Source organism: Asparagus officinalis, chromosome 2 (assembly GCF_001876935.1).
Source record: "Asparagus officinalis chromosome 2, Aspof.V1, whole genome shotgun sequence".
Taxonomy (NCBI): Eukaryota; Viridiplantae; Streptophyta; class Magnoliopsida; order Asparagales; family Asparagaceae; genus Asparagus; species Asparagus officinalis.
The window spans coordinates 21503570-21526552 of NC_033795.1; the positions used below are offsets into that span (position 1 = coordinate 21503570).

General features: G+C 36.5%; 2 protein-coding genes and 1 long non-coding RNA gene across 3 annotated transcripts; all 3 read left to right on the forward strand.

Annotated features, from left to right (window-relative positions):
* On the forward strand, positions 397–3018 carry LOC109830927 (protein FAR1-RELATED SEQUENCE 6-like). Its single transcript, XM_020398280.1, has 4 exons — positions 397–1374; positions 1885–1953; positions 2039–2122; positions 2836–3018. The coding sequence occupies exons 1-4, from the start codon at positions 397–399 to the stop codon at positions 3016–3018; spliced, it is 1314 nt and encodes a 437-aa protein (XP_020253869.1).
* On the forward strand, positions 4176–9301 carry LOC109830492. Its single transcript, XR_002244318.1, has 3 exons — positions 4176–4678; positions 7285–7322; positions 9283–9301. It is a non-coding gene; the product is annotated as an uncharacterized LOC109830492 (long non-coding RNA).
* On the forward strand, positions 9572–17577 carry LOC109830928 (asparagine--tRNA ligase-like). The gene is made up of 7 exons (XM_020398281.1): positions 9572–9613; positions 9772–9876; positions 9965–10033; positions 10124–10191; positions 16146–16221; positions 16384–16443; positions 17017–17577. The coding sequence occupies exons 1-7, from the start codon at positions 9572–9574 to the stop codon at positions 17143–17145; spliced, it is 549 nt and encodes a 182-aa protein (XP_020253870.1). The 3' UTR covers positions 17146–17577.

Sequence of the window (22983 nt, forward strand, 5' to 3'; positions counted from 1 at the left end):
GGGCTGATAGCAGATCCAGAGCAGCATATGAATATTTCGGTGATGTAATTTCTTTTGACGCCACTTACTTGACGAACATATATAGTATGCCTTTTGCTCCTTTTGTGGGAGTAAACCATCATAATCAGTCTATTTTATTGGGTTGTGCATTGCTTTCTAGAGGAAATACAGAGACATTTATTTGGTTGTTTCAAACATGGTTATCATGTATGTCAGGAATCCCTCCCAAGGCCATAATTACCGACTAATGCAAAGGTATGAAAGGAGTAATTGCTGAGGTATTTCCAGAGGCTCATCATAGACTATGCCTATGGCATATCATGCAAAAGCTTCCTGTAAAGCTAAGTGGATATAAAGAATATAAAGCAATTAAAAGGAGTTTGAAGAACATAGTGTATGAATCCTTATGGATCGAACAATTTGAAAAAGATTGGGAAAAAAATGATTGAACAATATGGACTTGAGGATAATGAGTGGCTTTGTGCATTATATAAAAATCGACATCATTGGGCTCCTATTTTTGTAAAAGATATTTTTTGGGCTGGCATGTCAACTACTCAAAGAAGTGAGAGTATGAATGCTTTCTTTGATGGATATGTGCACCCAAAAACTTCACGCAAACAATTTATTTCAAAGTATGATGTTGCTTTACAAAGTAAGTTTGAGAAAGAAGCAAAAGCAGATTTTGAGTCATTCCATAAATTTCCAAAATTAATTTCAGAACATACTATAGAGGAGCAACTATCCAAAATTTATACTATTGGTATTTTCAAAAAGTTTCAAGAAGAGCTAAAGGCTTTGGTATCTTGTACTCTTTCTTTTGTTCATATTGATGGAGATATATCCAAATTTCAATTTAAGGAGCGTGTAAAACAGAAAGATGGTACAATGATGAATAAGATATTTGAAGTTCATTATAAGGGTGGTGAACTAGATGTTTGGTGCATTTACCGATTGTTTCAGTTTAGAGGTATTATGTGCCGTCATGCGCTAACTGTTTTAAATTATAAAGATGTAAATGAGATTCCTAGTAGATACATTCTCAACCGTTGGAGAAAAGATTTCAAGCGCTTGTATTATTTGGTCTATTCTACTTCAAATGTGATGCCTACAGGACCAGCTCAACGTTATAATTCTATTCAAAAGAGTTGCAGTATATTTACGGAGATTGGAGCTTTATCTGAGGAAAAATTTCATCATGTAATGAAAATTTTAAATGAAGCAAGAAATCAAGCAATGTATGATTCAACATTGTCCCAATCTACGAAAGCGAAGGAAATAGAAATTGGCAATCCAGTTCATGTAAAAAGTAAAGGCCGTCCGATAGAAAAAATGAAGATATCTACAATTGATCAAAAAATAAAGAAGAAAAAGGTAAATAAACTATCATGTTCAGTTCTTTAGTAATTTTATTAATATTTTAGTTTGTTCTATACTAATTGTGTGCTCGCTAGGTTTCTAAACAAACACGGCTTGAAACAAAAAATCCTGATGCACTTGTTGTAAGTTTGACTATGTATCCCATGACGTGTATTTTGTTGAACCTTCAATGGTTAATACTTGATTTAGTGTGATACAAAATAAAATAAAAAAATTTATTTTCTTTTGTATAGGAACAACTTTCATCAAATGTGAAGCTAAATGAAGACAACCAACAAGCAATTGGGGATAATCTAGGGTTACATTGGAGTTCACATCATATGGTAAAATTTTAGTTATTTTCATTTATCATCAGTAGTCCATGTGAGAAGTTCTTTATGTATTTTATGTAATGAAATATTAAGTCGCCAACAAATATGCAATTCGAATTGGGCATATATTATTTATCTACTTGACACTATGTATTATCTTATATATTCTAATTTGTACTCGTTAATTTCATAGGGATCATTTTATCGACCTATATTCAGTAGTCATCATGAAATGCCAAGGCCTTATCCTACAGTTTTCCAGGTGTGTAACTAGTATCTATTTTATCTTATTTCTTTACAGTTTTGTTGTATTATCATAAAGTTGAAATTCTTCTCTTGCACTGTAGGAACATGTTTATCCAACTCAGTATATTTTTCACATCAATAGCCAAGAACAAGCTATTCCACCAAACTTATTCGCTTCTCCTCAAGTAATAACGTACATGATTTAAATCTATAACATATAATAAATTTTACTAATGCTACCCGTTATTATTTTTATTGGTGAAGGCTACAAACGAGGATCCCAAACTTTAAATGGAGTGTCGTCGGTGGAATCGTGATTAAGTGGAGAATTCATTGGGAGATTCATGAGAAACTTTAGATAGAATATTAGCTTGGAAATATGCTTTCTCATCTATTTTTGTAAATTGAAGATTTTTAAAAAATGATGGTAAACTATATTTGTTTTTACAAATTGAAATAGAACTATATTTATTTTCGTTGATTAATTTTTGTAGTATCTTATATTGAAGATCTGGTATACTTTTCAATTGACAATTATCTTTTATGACTTAAAGATGAATGATATGTTGTCCTACAATGTTTGATTGAGTTGAGGTGAACATATTTTGGTTGCATCATGATGATGGTGCAAGTGGGAATTGCTTTTGTCCATATTAGCCTGAATTTTATTCTTCATTTACCGTATTTTAGTGTTCATTGGCTTTTACAAGTTCATTTTGATATATATTTTAGTATATTTTTATCCTTTAATCATGTGCAGATCACTTGGCAAAAGTGTCATTTATACCCATTTGTACTCTTTTCTCAGTTGTTATCTCACAATAGGTATCAAAATGGATCATGTTCAAATTTCACATCTTCTGTTGTGAGAAAGAAAACCAATATTATCTCACAATAGGCTGCTCTAAGAAGTCCAGAGAATGTTGATGCACCAGCAGGCAAATCAATGTTTAGTGATTATAGTGTGGCTCTGCATGATCCAAATTCTGTTAAAACCACAAACTTCAGGCTGAACATACCTGCTAAAAATGCTCCGTCCACAGGATCTATCAAAAGACTTTGTCATTATGATCAACAATGAGCGACCAGTTCCATTAACCAGCTATTAAGAAATCTCAACAGAAGCGTATATGCAAGCAATAGAGGTCGGCATGTTTTCGCTACAAATGCACCAGACATAATATTTTCACAAAAATAAGATATTCTTTTACAAGAATATAAGCACAAGAATATAAGCCAAGTAATGTCTCACAAATTCCATCAATTTTAACAAGACAACAATAGCAACCAAGTTTCAGCACCAAATTCATATTCATATCATGTCACATTGACGGAATTTTACAATTTTTTGTACCATATCATGTCACAAGAATATAAGCGAACATGGCGTCGATGACAAACTTCAGCAACGATGTGATCTTTTTGATTTCTCTCAAAATGGAAGGATCAGTTGAAGTCCGCTCATTCTTCCTCTGCCCAATCTCCCTCCAAATCATTAGGGACCCCGTCACCCTCTCCACCGGCATCACCTACGACTGCCAGAACATCGAGCACTGGGTCTTCACTTTGAAGCACGACACGTGCCCCCTCACCAGGCAGCCCATCGACCCCGACCTCATCACCCCCAACGTCACCCCTCCCACGCCTCATCAAGGCCTGGTGCGCCCTCAACTCCTCCTCCTCCGAGGGCATCGAGCGCTTCCCCACTCACCCGGGCCCACGTAGCCGACCTCATCGAGGGCGCCGCGCCGAGCCCCGACGGCATGAGAACGAGATCTTTTTGGTTTATTGATTGTATTTGACTTCAATGACAATCGATCAAGGGTTGAGAACGGGGTTTGCAAGAGGAGCTTTGGGGTTGGGGGAAATCTAATTTTGCTGCATTTATTTGACAGGAGAGATGACTCACCAGAATTATCAAGGTACCCTTTCATATTTCCAACTCACTATTTTGCAGCTAATTAATATTTTCTAGCTGTATCCGTCACGTCAGCTGTCCCATGAACCTCTTTCATTTTTGGGTCATGATAGCAGCACTCATAATTTAAAGTTCAAATGAATGCAAATTCTAGTTAAATTAGTTTTAATATAATACTCACCTATAAACTTTCCCACCTTCAGTAAGGTTAGACGTTTGATATTTTGAAATTTGTTTAGGAAAATTAACCTAGTCAAACCCTTTTATTTGTTTTTTAATCTATCTATCTACCCTTTAAAAGAGGGAGTTCCAAAAAAACTTTACCCTCCCCAAAATAGCCTTCCACCAAATTTAATTACCAAGGCAGTGTTTGGATACTGATGTGTTTTTTCGATTTTTGTTTTTTTCTCATTTATTTTCCCCCAAACCAACGCCATCCCCTTTTCTCCCCCCTCAACTCTTCAAGGATCGCGGTCCCCCTCGCGATTTTCCTCACCTCTTCCGCTCCGCTCCGCTCCGATCAAGTCCGGTCTCTTTCGATTCCTTGCGATCCTCGATTCCGAAGCCCGACTAGGGTTGGAATCGTGTAGCGCGTCTCAGATCGATGCAGTCATCTTCGCCGCCAACCCACCCGGTGATGATGTGGGCTCCGCCCCCGCCACGGCGGTGATTGGCGAAGGGCACGTCGGAGGCGGAGGAAGGCGACCGATGAAGCAGAGGCTGCTGGTGGTGGCGAACAGGTTGCCGGTGTCGGCGGTCAGAAGGGGGGAGGAATCTTGGTCGCTTGATATCAGCGCGGGCGGCCTTGTCAGCGCTCTGCTTGGTGAGAGCTTGAACTTTAGTCTTATCTCCACTGCATGGTTGCTTCGTCGTCATGTTAGTTTAGAATAGGGAATTTAATCAAGTTTTTGGAGTTAAAAATGGTGTAATGATGGGAGTTTTGTTGCATTAGTTCGTGGGTGGAGGAGGTGGATGCTAAGTTTTATTGCATGGTTGCTTGTTGCTATAATGTTTTATATATGATGGAGAATTTTGACACTTGACAAATAAAACTTTCATATCTAGGAACAAGGACAGGCTAAGACATATCTGGTTTGCCGAGTCTCAGGATCCAAATCAGACAATTTGCTAGACTCGAGTTCAACTTTCTAAGTATCAATTTCAGGTTCACCTTTCACCAAAAACTTCCACCACTCCATTTGATTTTGCTTGGTCAACAGTATAGAAATGACCTCCCATCCTGTGTAAAGTTGAATATATTCAAAACATTTCAGTGAGAATAATGCAACATCACAGGAAATCCAACAGAGTCTTAGTAGTTTGTACACAAACCTATGTTCCAGAAGCAATCATCAACTCTGACAGATTGATATATGTTTGTTGGAAATTTGTAGTAAAAAGACAATGAAAGAAAAATTGATTTGTATTCCTCTCAAAATCGATTACAATTTGGATTCCGATTACAAAAGAAAGGAGAATGAATTTGATTCTCCCCTTTGTTTAATTCTGGGTTCTTCACGGTGGCGATGAGATGCCTCCCTCGAATGCTCGCGTCGAGTTTGCTTCTCGTTGACGATCCGAACGTCTTGATTCACTGGAACGATGTCTTCTCCTCACGATTTGACGCTGTGGAAAACTTGCGTGGCAAGTTTGAAAATAACTCTTAACGAGTTAATAACTCAGAGTGAGTTTTAGAAGAACTTGCAGAGCAAGTTTTGAACTCTGATCGAGTTGATAACTCTGACGAGTTTTAGAAGAACTTGCAGAGCAAGTTTTGAACTCTGATCGAGTTGATAACTCTGAACGAGTTTGAACTCTTGAAAAAGAGTTGATTTGAACCGAAAGTCGGTTATAAGCCAAGGCCGAATAATTTCAAAGGCTTCAATAAAAGCCTTCCAAAATGATTCAAGAGCTCCTTCAAGTCGTTGATCTCCAAAGCTCTCTGTTACTGCCAAGTCCCAGATCCAAAAATAAATGCCAGCCTTTTGACCGAATCTCCCTTTGTTGATGAGAAAAAAATTCGATCCCTTAACTCAATTGAGTTTCTGGTATTTATAGGGGAGTAAGGGTGGTAACTACCCCCTTAATCCGCTCTTAAGTGGGGCGAAAATCCCTCAAATCGTGGGGGAAAAACAGTTCCTGGAACTGTTCATTGCGTGCTTTGAACGAGTCAAACGCTAAAAAATAGCGTTCAGGGCCCGAACTCTGTGTTTTTAGACTAAAAACGCAGAATTGGGCCTATTTTGGTGGCTGAACGCACAGTTGGGCTTGTTTAAGAGATTAACTCTGCGTTTTGATGTTGAAAACGCAGAGTTAAGCCTGTTCTAGGCTGAAAACGCACAGTTCGTGCTGTTTTAGAGATTAACTCTGCGTTTTGATGTTGAAAATGTAGAGTTAAGCCTGTTTTAGGCTAAAAATGCACAGTTCGTGCTGTTTTAGAGATTAACTCTGCGTTTTGATGTTAAAAACGCAGAGTTAAGCCTGTTTTAGGCTGAAAACGCACAGTTCGTGCTGTTTTAGAGATTAACTCTGTGTTTTGATGTTGAAAACGCAGAGTTAAGCCTGTTTTAGGCTAAAAACGCACAGTTCGTGCTGTTTTAGAGATTAACTCTGCATTTTGAGGTTATAACGCTGGTTCGACCTATGCGCTTTGATTCTGTAATGCAGAGGCGAACCTTAGACGGGCTTGGCGAGCTTCAGGCTAAGTCCAATGTTCTGACGAAATCCAGTCTTGCAGACGGACCTCAGAACATAACTTGCTGCGAAGAACATGTCATAACTTTCAAACCGTAAGTCAGAATTGGACGAATTATATATGAAAATCGGCTATCTCGACGAGACGGGGCCATCCGAACCCAGCCAAAGGCTTCGGTTCGCTTCCTCCATTTCGCCAAATTCCTTACGGTTTGAGAGTATCTGCGTTTTAATATGAAGAGACCGTCAATTTGTAGTCTCTTTTGCTAGAGCTTTGCACAGATCGTCCTCTTGGCTCCTTGAGAATATGAGAGTCGTCAGATTGTAACTCCCGATGTTGATTATGAATGCTGTTGAATTAGAGCTTTCATCAGTTGTCGTGAAAGTCGTCAGATTGTAGCCTTCTACGTGAAAGTCCTCAAATTGTAGCCTTCTGGAAGTCGTCAGATTGTAACTTCCATCCTCGGTGTTTGATGGGGGATCAACTATCTATTGTGATTTTTAGACAGCCTACAATATAGTTCCCTGTAAACATGATCGTAAACGTTTAATAATCCTTTTTACTTTATTGTTTCATCAGTGAGGAAGACTGTACCTACCAGATTAGATTAATGCTTCACAAAGAAGTCCTTACCAGATTACTTTATTGTAATTTCTTATTCATATTCTCAGTTTGATTGTTTGATGGATAACCTTTATTTTTAGTATTGATTGATTATTGATTATTGCTGTTAGGTGTCCGATATTGATTGGAGGAGTAGAAAGCTATCAAGGTAAATTAGTTTTTATTTTATCTTTATGATTTTCCTCTTACAATTATAGCATTTTGTAATGTATTTTTAGTGATATCTGTTGAATATGATTAAAATGTTATTGTGTTTGGGTTTACTTCATTTTTTTGAGTTGAATAATTTGATAGTTAGGGGGTTGGGGGTTGGAGGGAGGGGGTTCAGCTTTATTTTTTTCCACTTCAGGCATAGATGAAGAGTTCAAGTCCTTGTTTTTTTATTATTTATAGCAACAATGTTTTATAAAGATGTGGTCTTTTATGGAGAGAATATTATGAACAAAAATTAGAATGAGAGATTGAAAATTTTTTTTTTGTGATACGGATCATTTAGGAATTCATTTTTGGTCTATTTGAGTATTTGAGATTTGATTTTTCAGTGGTATAGTTGAAAAGCTATTTGAAGTTTCTAAAAATAAGCTTGATTGTGTCTTCATATCAATGAAAAAAGGAATAATAGAGGACACGGAGAAAACTTTGCCTCTCATGTGGCTATCAATTCATTAGCACTTATTGTGGATTTTATTAATCACATAAAGATATATTAGGTGGCTATCAGTTCATGGACTATTACTTTCTGAGTGTACGTATGGATATCTTGACCTTGTCATCAAATAAAGAATCAGTTCATGGACTATTACTTTCTGGGTGTACATATGGATATCTGGACGAAATCGTTCAGCTTCTTTCCACGCTTCCAAAGCTTTCTTAGTCAGAAAAGAATCTGGAACCATACCCGCCTATGACTCTGCAATCTTCCACTCGATCACGTCTGAAGTGTGGTGACTTTGGGATTCCTTCCGCTCCGAAAGGATTTGATTTGGATCCCTTACCAAAAGGCTTCTACATATGAAGATGGAGGGTAGTAATACTAATCATAATATGATACTCACAATCTTTCTAGATATTTCATCTATACGTTCTCTTCATGTAAACTGTATTTTTTTTACATCCTGTATAGAAGCCAAGGAGCGCAGAGAAAGACTTTGGACGTCTTGACGTTAAAACAGTGATCCAGAAATGTATTGCAATCTTCTGCATACGGAACACAAACAATCACACAAAAGAAAACATGGAGCGCTGAGAGGTTAGGGGGTTGGTGTTGGAGGGAGGGGGTTTGGGGGCCGCGAGAGTTAGGGGGAAACCCCTCCCTCCAAGCCGCCAAGCACGCCCGCTAACTCTCGCTCCTTCGCCACGTGGGCTTGCGTTGGTGAAATTCTCATAATCTGTTCGCTATTAAGTTATATATTAGCATTTACATATGAAGGTAGATTTAAGTTTAGAAATTCCGGGCCTTGAACCTGACCAAGTGGCCGTCAGACAAGCATGCTTGATATATGAATTTCATGACTATGGCTATAAACAATCTAGAATGTTAACTGGAATAACCATCTCTTTGGCTTAGAGGTTTGAGCATAATTTTGTGAGTAAATGTGATGAGATGTGTAGCTTTGCAAAGGCGTAGTTGCATTGTGATTTTAGATGCATATGAAGAAAAGAAAAACTTTCCATCAAAGGCCATCGCAATAATATGCTGTCATTATCTGCTTGGGTAGGTCAAAATCGACATTTGGACAATAGTGGGTAACTTCTTTTTGCAAGGATCAAACGACCTTTCTGTTTTCTTTTGCTTTCCATCCACTATGCTTATACGAGAATCTCATTTGCAACATTTAGATAGAGACAGAATTACTATTTATATAGGGCTTGATAATTGTTTATTATCTATGGACAGGCATTGCTTTGGGCATAAAAACAATTTTTACTTGTGCTCTTGCAGTGATATTGCCGTCTATTATTGTGCTATGTTAATGGCTCTTGTGAATGCTCACATGGGAGATAAAAGGGCTAACGCTGATTGTGGCCAAAGCTGTAGTTAATTTCTTATTTATATATTAATTTGATAATTATTTTATAATCCAGATCTACCACGTAATTTTGTGCAGAAAGGGGTTGAATTGTTTCGTTGTTGTGGCGGTCATGCAATGTTTGCAAATGGCTTCTACAAAATAGATTACTAGCGCCACCGGTTTGTAATACTCGGCATTGCTTTAGGCAAGGTAACATGCATATATTTTTGACTGAATTTTTATCAATAGTGAATTTTTGGCACCCTTGTTAAAGCAAATGCTGCAATGAACTGCTTTACCTTTGGTTTCCTATTCATCTGTCTATGCGGATTGATAAATTATTAATCTTCAACTATTGTGCTTGTTTAATGGATAAGTTTAGCGGATGTATATAATTTTTTTTGAGGCAATAACCTGCAAGTATAAAGTAACATTTAATAGGTACTAACCTGCTCAAACCCATACAAGCATACATACAAGAGATTATTGAGTTTGATGGTACATGCTGACTTCTTTCTAATAGGACTTGGCAGAAGCCTTTATTATTCGATAAGAGAAAAGATAGAAAATTCAGACTTAGTGTAGAAGCAAGCAAGCACTTCGATCAACTGGTGTTTTGCATGCAATAAAGCGTTTTTTACAGTATCAGGACAGCTCAATGCAGAAACATATGCATCTGCTCTCTCTGATGTATGATTACCTTTCCTTTTCCAGATTTTGATTCTAAATATGTTAGTTTGATGACTATCTGGATGTTTATAACCCCGATGAGTCTCAGGTATACACATTTGGTCCTACTTTTAGGGCAGAGAATTCCAACACTTCGAGGCATTTGGCTGAATTCTGGGTATTTCAAGTTTCTTAGTCAATATTACTGCTTTCAGATCCATTACTTTCTTAACTGACACTTGGCATGTTTTTTTCTGCTTTGTAATAGATGATAGAACCTGAACTTGCTTTTGCTGATCTAAATGATGACATGGCATGTGCAACTACTTATCTCCAGTATGTACTTGCTTTTGCTGATCTAAATGATGACATGGCCTTTTGCTTTTACTTCATTTTTTTGAGTTGAATAATTTGATATATGCACTGAGTTTTCCCCCCGTATGTTCTGTTAAATGGACCGTTAACAGTTTAATCACTAATTTCCTCTTTCAGAATTTTATTTAAAAATGTCCACATTAAAAGCCAGTTAAAAAATGAGGATATATTATTACATCATAACAATTGATTTTATCCCATGATGATACAAATAGACCCAATGAACCATATTCTTTAGGATTCTCACTTTCAAGAAAATTGTCATACTAGATGTTTCTCACTTTGCATTCAGCTACATAAATTTTTGATGGAAAAAGAAAAACTAATACGTTAGAATTGTTTTGGTCTGCTTTGCTTTGTTATGTGGACCACAACCAACCAACCCCACAGGCCAACCGGCTGAGAAATTTAGAAACCTCCACATCAAAGAACAACGCAATCCTAACGAGGCCACGCAAAGTTCATAACCAACACACAAATGCACAACAAGCTAAAATGCAACACCCACTTACGCCCCTTCGGATTTGATTTGTTCCAGATCAGCCCACACCAATCCCAACGACCCACCACACCACTAGACCAAAAACCATCCCAACCGCGAAGCGTATCGCCCAAACCCGCTTTGATCTTATTTATAAAAACGCTACTATGTACTTCAAACCCCCTTCGAAACAAAATTCCGTCACCCCAAACCACAAAATAACTCGGTGTTCAAACCACCACTAATCGCAAACACACCCCTACTCCTCACTCACCTTCCCTACTTCACTTCGGCCGCCCACAGTCCTTTTCAAGCAAAAAGACGTCACACACACCACACCTACAGACTACCCAGCCCACGCCTGTGCATAATGTTCAATCCTCAACGACCACCCCCAAACCCCCCCCAGAAGGTTACACCAATGCACGGCCCTTCCACGTCCCATACTCGCGATGAAAGCCGTTCAGTAATTCAGACCCAAAACCCCCACATACTCATATTTATTTTTTTATATACTTTAACTCAATAGCACCTCCAACCCCCTAGAACACCATACCCCCCGTTCACAATGTTCTTCAAACCCATAGCCACATGCCATGTACGACCTTAATTACGTCACCTCGCAACCTATACCCCATAATAGAACAATATACTAACTCACGGCCACAGGACAATTACCATACTACCTACTAACCTAGCAATGGTCTCGTCCGGAAAAAACCATTCCCCCCCACTCAATTCTTGTATCCAAGCATTTTTTAGCCACCACATCTGCCTTTCGTGTTATTTTTAAATGAAACGTTTTACCAAGGCTTTTTCACATGAAGGTTGTTTTGTTATACTAAACTTTGCGGTATGAATATAAAGTTCTAAAGCAATTATAGTTGATTAACAATAGACGCGTAGATGGTCATTACAAAAGCACAAAGATTGGTTGCATGCATGATGATGTTTATGTTTAATGAGGTGCATTAGAAAAATGTTTTTTTGTCTCGGTCCTTTTTGCTCAAAGGTGCTCCAATGCGACTCTTTTAATAAGTTAAGATTAAGATCCTTGCATAGACTATGATTTTCCACAAGAATATTTTACTTTTCATTGATATAAACTCTGGAAAGCAATTTGTTTCACATCTGTAATCGAATTTGGTTCTCTTACTCATTAGACACTTAATTATAATATGTATTCTTTAAAAAACTGTGTTATTACTAAGAACCACAAACCAAGCTTCACTAAATAAAGACACCCCCAAAACTCACACACCACGACCTCGTACTCCTCCCGACCCAAGATGCAACACACACAACAACACCGCAACCAAAATCACCCAAACCGGAACATCACTACAATCCGATCAAACACCACACCCACTCTCCAGACTTCACCCACCAACCAAATTTTAAACAACCTCCGACAACCCCCTCAACGCCCACAAAAGACCCCCAATCAACCTACCCACATCGCACCAACAACAAAAAACGCTACCCACCAACAGCTCTTCAAAAGCCACCCATCCCGCGCAAACAACCCAAAACCGACATCACCCGCCCCCCCCCAACACAACAAGATTCTCGCCCCAACTAATATCCCATGAGCTCACACAACCACACATACAAACCAACCACCAACAACAAACCGAAATTGTTAAATATGATCCCTCATGCCCTGCACACCACGTACATGATTCAATAACCAAACCTATGCCCTTTGTTCATCCAACAAAGCACATAATGATATGAACGCACTTATCACATCATTAGCGCTCACAGAAACAGATCCACAAAGAGTATAATGCACATGTAGAATACCGCCGCTCACAAATATCGTTACGTCGTAGAACATCAAGTTTTATAGAATCTTATCGCCCTTCGTACGCTCAGAATGAATCCTCCACAAATTATAGACTTGACGCCTATACACCCAACATCGGACCAACCATGCACATTTACATTTTGACCAACTTAATTAGGTGAAGCAAAGTCCCAACCCAACGCGCCTTTTAAACTGATACAAGTGGCAATGCCCATCTGTTCTAGATTACCATTCAATTAGCTATTTTGAAAAAACTAAATACTACAAATAAACCATAATGACAATAGACGCCTAGAATTCAAAGAAAAAGAACATGTCGCGGCGTTCCAGTCCTACTAATATACACTACAAATAATGCTTGATAACCTACAATTCCTAAACCACAACCTGAGCCACCCATGTGCTTGACAGAACGTTACATATCACTCAAAACCTGGCTCTGCACAATGTAGAACCTCAATGCATATCTGATGAAGCGGATGCATTTCTTGCCAATAGCCAATGCATCATATATAATAATTATTGAGATAATAATATAATATAATCTTCAGACGTAAAACACCTATTGCATTAATGCATACTGAGGCAACAAAACACATAATATCATCCCAAATATTATGCACCAACTATGCTTCAGTAAAGTAACCAAACACCTGCGAACCAATCATTTTGGATTTCTATAGTCTGTGCGACCCCTTTCACTCTGATTGGAAAAACAGAAATCATTATCATCTAATTTTTGCCGCTAACCACCACCTCACCATGACTACCATCTTTTAGTGCCAGAGACAAGCTAACTAAAATAATCAACATTCACCACCAACTTTTTAATAAGAAGTCATCCATGTGCTCATCCCTGCACAGCTAACGAGGGCATAACCTCATACTAATTCACTCGCATGCAATATATGCCGCTCAAAACTGCTAAATATAGACCAAGCCTGCAGAACAGGACACCAACTAACTTACTAGCATAAGGATCGACCATTAATATGATTTACAAACAAAAACACCTTAACCACTCAATCAGCTAACCACATCTCAGCATGCTATATCTAAGGCATTAAATAAATACCAAAAAGTACATGCGGACTCAACAAACCAAGAACACTCTCGAAAATCAGGTTTTAAGAGAATAACTTAGAGTTCGCTCAAATGCCATATTTTAAATTGATTTTAGATTATTTACTTCTGGCAAATTCTATAGATATACTTTCAAACACTTAGACTCCATGAACCTATTAGGATTCAGTGTGAGCCAAAACGTAGCGTATAATTTGGCTAACTACAAAAAAGATTTTTAATATCTATTATTTAACCCAAACAACCCACAACCACCCCCCACTTTTCAAAACCAACCGCCCAACCCCAAACACAACCAACCAAAACCAACCCAAACCACCAACCACACCACACAATCACCCTCAACAACCACCTCACACCCAAAAAACCAACAAACCAACACCACACCCAACCCAAAACCCCCAACAAACACCACCACAACCAAACCACACCCCACACAAACCCCCAACCAACCAAAAAAAAACAACACCCCACCATACAAACCACCCCAACCACAAAAAAACCCACCCCCACCAACAAAACGGTGGTCTTCATTAACTTCTTCTTATTCATAAACACTTGCGTCGAATATTATGCTGAATATTTTTTTTAGGACATTCTACATGTGTGCCCTACACAAAGGAATTATTAACTTACATAAATGACAATAATTTATTCAAATTTCCCTTTCACAAAAACGCAGCATACTCCAAAGGAAAAAGACAAGTTATAAGCCCTTCAGATAGGGGCGTTGCCACTATTAACTAGCTCCTACCCAACAACCCATCTACGAGATGATTCCATATTTTTCCTTCAAAGACCCCTTACCGAGACAACAAAACCGCGGAAGTCTTGCATAAATAACTATAACTATTCAACCGTAAGTAACCTGCTAGGAACCACATTAAACAATCAATCATGCCCCTGAAAATTGGAAATTGAACTGATGAGCGTGACACCTCATAATACAGTTTTTTCCTGCAATCTACCAAACACCAATGGCACTTGAATATGAAACAGTTTAAAAGCCTCCTCAACTACCCAATGTGATTCACATATCCTACCTAGCATTTCACACACATTAAAAGAAACCTCTCCAATCATTTAAATTGCACTACTCATAAATAGCCGATCATCTGCATTTGCAAAATTACCTCTCCAACTCACAAGAACTTTGTCTTCTCTTTTCAGCCCACATGTCTCTCTTTGTGATGTAAGCCTGTGATGACGTTCCCATTACTGTAAGTTAGCTAAACACCCACAAAAACCGAATCAGCAAAGCAACAAACATATTGAAGCCCACTAAGCTACAAGTTATGCCACAGGTTAGATTGTGGTTGTAAAAAAATAGTCCTGTAAAATGAATACTAATTAACCAATATATTGTAAATGCCACGCTTCGCTCAAGCACCTTATCACCAATATATGTAATGCCAGTGGTGTGGTGTTTATAGACATTTATTTATTGTTTAATTTTTCATACCAACTTCAAACAGACTTTGTGAAACGTCACCACTATCAAAGCAGCCTTCTCTTTAGTTGCCTTATCCTGGCATTTGGGCGGTTTTTAGAGAATAATTTATGGTATGTCATGATTAATTTTTAAATTTTGATTTAGATTTTTATTTTGGAAATTCTTAGATTGTTCAAACACTTGCTATGCTATTAGGATTAATGTTGAGAAACCGTAGGTTATAATTTGTAACTTCACAAAAAAAGAATTTTTAATATCATTATTTAAGGTGGTTTCATTAACTTCTTGCTTATTCAAACACTTGTGTCGAAATATATGCTGAATTATTTTTTTAGGACATTCTAATGTGTGCTACACAAAAGGTTATTCTTACATAAATGACAATATTTATTCAAATTTTCCTTTCAAAAAAGAAGACATATAAATAGGAAAAAGACAAAGTTATAAGCTTAGATAAGGGGGTTGCATTTAACTAGCCATAATATAGAGTGATTTCATATTTTCCTTCAAAGAAATTGGAGAGCAACAAGGGAAGTCTTAGCATAAATAACTATAACTATTACCCGTCGTACTGTAGGAAACATAAAATCATCATGCCTGAAAAATTGGAAATTGAACTGATGGCGGAACTCATAAATACAGTATTTTCCTGCCAATCTAACAAACAAATGCTTGAATATGAAGTTTAAAGCATCTTCAACTAAATGTGTTCCATACTCTAGCATTTCACACAACATTAAAAAGACCTTCCATCTTTCTTGACTACTCAAATACCCATCATCTGGATGCAATACCTCTCCAACTCACAAGAACTTTGCTTCTTCTTCAGCCCACATGTCTCTCTTTGTGATGTAAGCCTGTGATGACGTTCCATTACATGAAGTAGTACACACAACCGAATCAGCAGCAACAAAATTTGAAGCACTGTACAAGTATTGACAGTTGGTGTGGTTGTAAAAAAAATAGTTGTAAAATGATACTTTAAATATATGTAATGCCAGCTTCCTCAAGCACTTTAAATATATGTAATGCCAGTTGGTGTGGTGTTTATAGACATTTATTTATTTGTTTATTTTTCTACAATTCAGATTTGTGAGTCAACTATCAGCAGTTCCTTTAGTTGCCTTATCCGGATTTGGCCTCTATGAGTTAGGCTTTCTCAGTGTAAGCATCATTTTGTTTTTCGAAACTTTTTTTTCTATTTGCAGACTTGTCATTGTTGTTCACAAGTTTGTGCTGTGAACCTTTTGAGTTTGTTTATTGTATAATTTACATAAGATGTGGTAGAAGATCTGTTACAGTTGGCTGATACTTTTGTTTGCCCAGGTTGCCAAGTGTATTGAGATTGAGCTTCCACATATAATTCTGTTGATAATCTTTTCCCAGGTATTGAAATGTTGTAAATTTCGTTGGACTACCAAAAATTCACACTATGATTCACTAAACGTAGTTAGTATCTTTTATTATAAAATTTTAATACTAAAAACTAATATTGAGACAATATGTTTTGGTTTTCTTTTGGGTTAATTGTGGATAGACACCCTGTACCATTGCCTATTTGCGCATAGATCCCCTGTAGTTCTATTATTGGAGATAGGCCCTCAGAGTGACTTTCTTACTCTTTTACCACCAAAAAAGGAGGAAATTATTTTTTTTTGGACAAGTATGCCTCCTGAGGGTAAAAACGAATTCACTCAGGGGTCTAATCACAGTTCAGTGATAGTACAAGGGGGTCTATTCTTAACCATACAACTACAATGGGGTCTGTGTGCAATTGGGTGATGACACTGGAGGCCAATCTGCAATTAAGAACTGATGTGGGTTTAAGAAGTTAGCCAGTTCAAATTGTGGGTAAGGAAACATTACCCAGTTGTTAAGCTTCATAGAATATCAACGTGATGATATATGAGAATGTTATGAGATGATGTTTGGCATTTGTTTATCTTGACACTATTTCAGGTGACTGGAAACCAAGTTGCAAAAATCACCTTTCATAACGCTGTGATTAGAGTCTGTAGCTGGCATCCATACTACCATATGCTTGTGAGCTATTCTTGGGATTGTCAAATTGCTAGATGGCAATTCTAGGGTTCTGAATCAATTCCTTCCGTTATTGACAATAAACGCCATCGAAGGCAACAGCCTGAGCAAAGGACACTTCCCTGATGCTTTGCGCTCTTCCTCGAGTTTCTGTTTGTTATTTATAATCTCTTGGCATTTATAATTTCTCATGACATGGTGCAAATTCTTTTTGAAGAAGAGACACTGACAAAGGGGATCAACGTCATGTATTGCGAGATCTTTATCATCTAGACTACCCTAGCTGATGAGACCTCAATTCCTTTGTAAAGAATATTTAAGTATGATTATGGTGTAAATATTTGTATGCATCTTCTCTATGATTATGGTGTAAATATTTGTATGCAACTTCAAGGTGCAGTCAGATTACATTGCCTTGTAAATAGACTAAAACAATGTAAGAAACCTGAGAAGCCAAATCATATTTCTTGCTTTTTGTTATGCTATTGAAATCATATTGTCAAAATAATTCTACCTCTAGGTTTTCCTTCAGGATATCTGATTGGTTCATGCAGACAAATTAAAGTCTTTTTTGATTCAGGAGAGAAGTATTATATCAGAGGTTGCATTCATTTTGATATATGAAACTCTTAGAAGCATGTGTTATATACTGCAACTTTCAGTCTACTCATTGAACAAATCTAAATGTTAAGAGTTTGCTTTCCATTCCCATGTGATGCAATGTGGGCCAAATCAGGAGAAAAAACACTGCACATCTTCAGCTCTGTGCAATGATCAACCACATGAACATTTACCGTTTCCTCATGGCAAATTTTTATAACCATGTTATAATAAATAAAAAAATTACCTATAAATAGGAACACAATGTTTCTAGGGTTTGTGGAGAGATTTTGAACATATAATTGAGATAGTTTTGAGCACTTTTGAGGGAGAATTTGTGAGAGACTTGAGAGTGGTTGATTTAGGGTTATATTTGTGAGATTATTGAGTGATTGTAATCTCTATTTGTACACACACTCTCTCTCTTTATTAGTAAAATATATTTTCTCCTTGCCCCGTGGACACAGGCACATTGCCGAACCATGTAAATTTGGTGTCTTGTTTGTGTGGTGCTTGTTTTGATTGTTGATTTATTTTCCTATCTTGTTTGTGATTTCGATTCCGTTGAGCACAACAAGTGGTATCAGAGCTCCGGGTTGGCTTGGGGTTCGATTTGAAGGAGAAAGCTAGGGTTTCTACAAGGGATTTCATCTTCCAAGGAGTGGTGGAGAAATCAATTGGAGGATTTGGTGCGGATTCTCATTTGAAGAGATTGGATTGTCAAAATGACCGAAGCAAGTACATCGGGATCATCCCTGACTAAAGCGATACAAGGATTGAGCATTAATAATATAAAATTGATGTTCAAAATTTGATGGCAAGATAAATTTTGGTTTGTGGAGGTGTCAAGTGATGGATGCATTAGATGCCTAAAATTTGGAGGAGACTCTTGAATTATAAGAGAAACACAATAATATGGAGGATAAGGTTTGGAAGTAAAAAAATAGTAGAGCATGTGAGGTTATTAAATCATGTTTGACGCCGGACTTGATTTATGATGTAATGAATGAAACATCGGTAAAACGATTGTGGGAAACACTCAATGATAAGTATTTGACGAAAAACATTAAGAATAGGCTTCATTTAAAGAAGAGGTTTTATCAATTTAAAATGAAAAGGAGAGTTTTTATTAGAGAACATGTTAATAATTTTACAAAATTGATATCAGATATCACCAATGTGGATATCATGGTAGAGGATGAAGATAAGGCGATGTTGTTATTATGTTCATTGTCGGAGGATGATTATGGTACCTTTATCTTTACAATGATTAATGATAGAACTATTATCAGTTATAAAGGGGTGACCTCAGCATTGGTTAATTTTAAGTTGAGGAAGAGTGATAATGAACCCTCCGAGAAGGCATCGGGAGATGCATTAGTAGTGAGAGGCCATAGTCCAAAACCACGTCCATTTAATCGCTCGAAATCGAAGCCAAGAGGTGGCCATAGAAGTGTGGATAGGAATCAATGTGCTTTCTACAAAGAGGATGTATATTGAAAATATGAATGCCCAAAGTTGAGAGAGAGTCGGGAAGAATAAGCGAAAAGTCAGACAAACTTTAGAGTTGAATGTCGCTAAAGTTAGTGGTGATAATTCAGAATCAGATTCTCCAGGCTACTCATGCCCAGCATTACCGTCAGTTTGTTATGCAGACTCTACAGAATAGATGTTAGATTCGGATGCTATATACCATATTTGCCCTAGGAAGGATTAGTTCTCTAGCTTTGAGGAGTTGGAGAGGGGGGATGTCATGTTAATGGAAAATGATCACGTATGCCCCATTGGTGGTATTGGAACAGTTCGAATCAGGATGTGTGACGGTGTGACTAGGGAGTTGAAGGAAGTGAGATTCGTTCCTCAATTGACGAAGAATATTATTTCACTTGGGACTTTAGATATATCAGGTTATAAGGTGATCATAGAAAATGCAACTATGAATATCACCAAGGGGTCCATGGTGGTGATAAGAGGTGTCAAGAAAAATAATATTTACGATTTGAAGGGCAAGACAGTAACATAGGGTCTGGCAACTTCAATTACCATAGAGGAGGATAGTACCCGTCTATGGTACATGAGGTTGGGACACACTGCTGATAAGTCTCTGCAGGCATTGGCAAAACAGTAACTATTGAAGGGTGCAAAGACCTGCAAGATGGAATTGTGTGAACATTGCATACTTGGAAAGAAGACAAAAGTAAAATTTGGCACCAAAATTCATAACACGTAAGGTATATTAGATTACATTCACACAGATGTTTGTGGTCCATCCAAGAACACATTTCTTGGTGGAGCCAATTACTTTGTCACTTTCACTGATGATTATTCCAGGAGGAATTGAGTATATACCATGAAGCATAAATATGAGGTCCTGGATATCTTTGTGGAATGGAAAAGGAAAGTGAAGTTGCGGACAGGTAGAAAGATAAAAGTGCTCCGTTCTGATAATGGTGGTGAGTACAAGAGTGATCCATTTCTGCAGTTTTTCCAAGATCACGATATTGAACGCCATTTCACAGTTAGGGATGTTTGGTGTGAAAGTTCGTTTATTCATTGCTAAACTTATTACAACTTCAATCGTTACAACAAGTTCAAAAGAGTTAGTCTTTTTATAAGACTTTTCTTACACGAATAAAAAAAAAATAAAAATACAACTCTCTAGAAACACACGCAGATGGCGTTTATCATCCGCTGCTTGCGTGGGATCTTTGCATGTGTCGGGGTTTATCCGTGGATCACCGCGGATCAGATCCGGTTGATAGGAATAAAAAATCAATGCTCTTGTTTCACAAAGAAAATAATCACAGAAGTAAATAATCTCGACCAAGCAAGATTACTACTCTTCTTGAGATCAAAACCAAGTTTGACCTCAAGGTATGCTGACACAGATCTCAGATCTTATGAACAACTCCCTCTTGATGCTGGAATTCGCCAAGATCTGCTAGCCTTCCTCTAAAATTCGTGGATTGCACTCTCTAAACCGACAACACCTCGCCCTCTTTGATAGAATTTCAGATCCCCCGAAATAGGGGCCGGCTTGTATTTATAGGCTTCATAAGTAGTATTTTTGGATAAGAATAAGAGATTCAACATTATCTTCAGTTAATAACAGCCTAACCATGTTTAGATATGATATCCAAACAGTTGGGAGGCTCTGGAACAGAACAATCCGGAGAAAATGATGTGGCATAACTATGTACCAAAATTACAAGTGCACAATTGATCAATTTATAGCATAAAAAGTTATCGATCCCACGAGGAAGGTGATTTTAAGAGATTATTAGAATTGGTTCTTATGTTTTGTGCATAACAAAAATAAGATTAAAGAATAAGTGTGATTATGGAGAGTGATATGATGAGTGATTGTTTTGAATATATGCAAGTGACAATAAATTGAATTTTAGAGAAGAGAAGAAAGAATCAAAGAATAAAATAAAAAGCAAGAATAAAAAGAGAAAAATCAAGAAAACAAAAGATGGAGGGTTCAATTAAAGATATGAGAAATCTAGAATTGAATCCACTAGCTAATCTCAATTATTAAATACAAACTATTCTCTTTTTATCATATTTCAATTTAGATTTATTAAGTATAGACTATCAAACCATTTAAGGAAAGTATAACCTATCAAATTATCATCTAAGTCAAAATTACAATCATGATAAGAACAACAACAAGATAGTAATCTTAGAATTCATAAGTATAACCTATCAAACCATTTAAGATAAGCATAGATTATCAAATTCTTCTTCTATCAATTAGTTCGCTAGTTGATTATCCTAAATATGATCATTTTAAGTGTAAGGGAATAATTCATACAATATAAAGGAAATTAGGCTAGTTTCATACAATTCTAAGATTATTACAAGAATTAATTTCACATCTTAAGAAATAAAAGAAAGAAGAAAAAGAACTAATTACAAAAATAAAAAGAAAAGAAAAATCTAAACTATGAACAAAAAATAAATCTAACTACAAAGAATTAAAATCTAAACTACAAAATAAATTGCAAAAATTAAATGCATGAAAATAAATCTACTCTACAAATTAAAGTACAAAAAGAAATAACAAGATAAGAAAATAAATCTACACTATAAGCATGAATGTAAATCTAACTAATAAGCAATAATAAAGAAATTACTAAAAAAAATAAAAGAAAAAAAATAAAAGAAATGCAAACCTTCAAATTGCTCTTCATCTCTATCCTCATCATTCAACAAAGATGAGAAAAAAATTAAAGTGAAGAATTTTTTTTTTATTAATTGTAATAAAAGTTATAAATTTGGAAGGTATTCTCAATTAAGAGTAATCCTCCTCTTCAAATAGAGTTATAAAATTTTTCACACCTCTAACCCCTCACTCTCTACCCCTATTTATAGTAAACATCAGTGAATGAGAGCTCTTGGATTGAAATATTATCCAAAACAAGCAAATTTCAGTCATTAATCTATAACAGAACGCCGATGATATCGATACCAACATCGATAGGGGTATCGATGCTGGCATCGATACGGGCATCGATGCTGGCATCGATGTCGTGTCCTCTCTGGTTGCTATCCACTGAATTTGTTATATTTGACTTTGGGCTTTTGGCTTTTGGACTTTTGGGCCTTATACTTGTTTTCTTCATTAAATCAATGGGCTTTTGTTGAGAGATGAGATTTTTAAGATTTATTCTTCATTAACCTACAATTAAAGATAAAAACAATTATTAGTGGTATATTTATTCCTATAAAATAGATAATAAGAGTATAAAATTATAATAAAATATGATTATCAAATACCCCCACACCTAAATTTTTGCTAGTCCTCTAGCAAAGAAAGAGAAAAGAAAATCTAACTCACTTTTGCAGGAATCGTGGTTGTATTTAGCACATATAACAAGTCTTTAAACCCCTAGGTTACTCTAGTGGACGAGTTGTAGTCTCGTGAGGATTTGCAGTAAATATAACCACAAAATTCAATCAACTTGCCAAGTTAAATAAGTTAGTAAATAACTAATTTTCTTTCATATATTTAGACATTCTAATTGAAGCCAATTAATAATCAAGAAAATATTTTTATATATAACTCCAATGTAAATCTCTTAGAAAATCTTTTTCATTATAGCAATACAAAACCAAGTCAAATCTTAGAGATTTAATTTAAAAGTTTTGAAAAGTGCATGCTAACTCTTTGTTTTAAATAACTTTCAAGTCTTTTGATCAAAAATTATTTTTCAAGACCATATATACAAAATATCAATATATATATATATATATAAAAAATGGTTAGTGTTATATATATAG

Excerpts from the sequence above, each read along its gene's own strand:
- LOC109830927 (XM_020398280.1), top strand. The coding sequence starts at position 397 with ATGAATCCTTATGGATCGAACAATTTGAAAAAGATTGGGAAAAAAATG. Across the intron at positions 1,375-1,884 it reads AAAAAATAAAGAAGAAAAAG|GGATCATTTTATCGACCTAT; the intron begins GTAAATAAACTA and ends TTAATTTCATAG. Across the intron at positions 2,123-2,835 it reads ACTTATTCGCTTCTCCTCAA|GCTGCTCTAAGAAGTCCAGA; the intron begins GTAATAACGTAC and ends ATCTCACAATAG.
- LOC109830928 (XM_020398281.1), top strand. The coding sequence starts at position 9,572 with ATGTATATAATTTTTTTTGAGGCAATAACCTGCAAGTATAAA. Across the intron at positions 9,877-9,964 it reads ATGCATCTGCTCTCTCTGAT|GTATACACATTTGGTCCTAC; the intron begins GTATGATTACCT and ends GATGAGTCTCAG. Across the intron at positions 10,192-16,145 it reads TGTGCAACTACTTATCTCCA|ATTTGTGAGTCAACTATCAG; the intron begins GTATGTACTTGC and ends TCTACAATTCAG.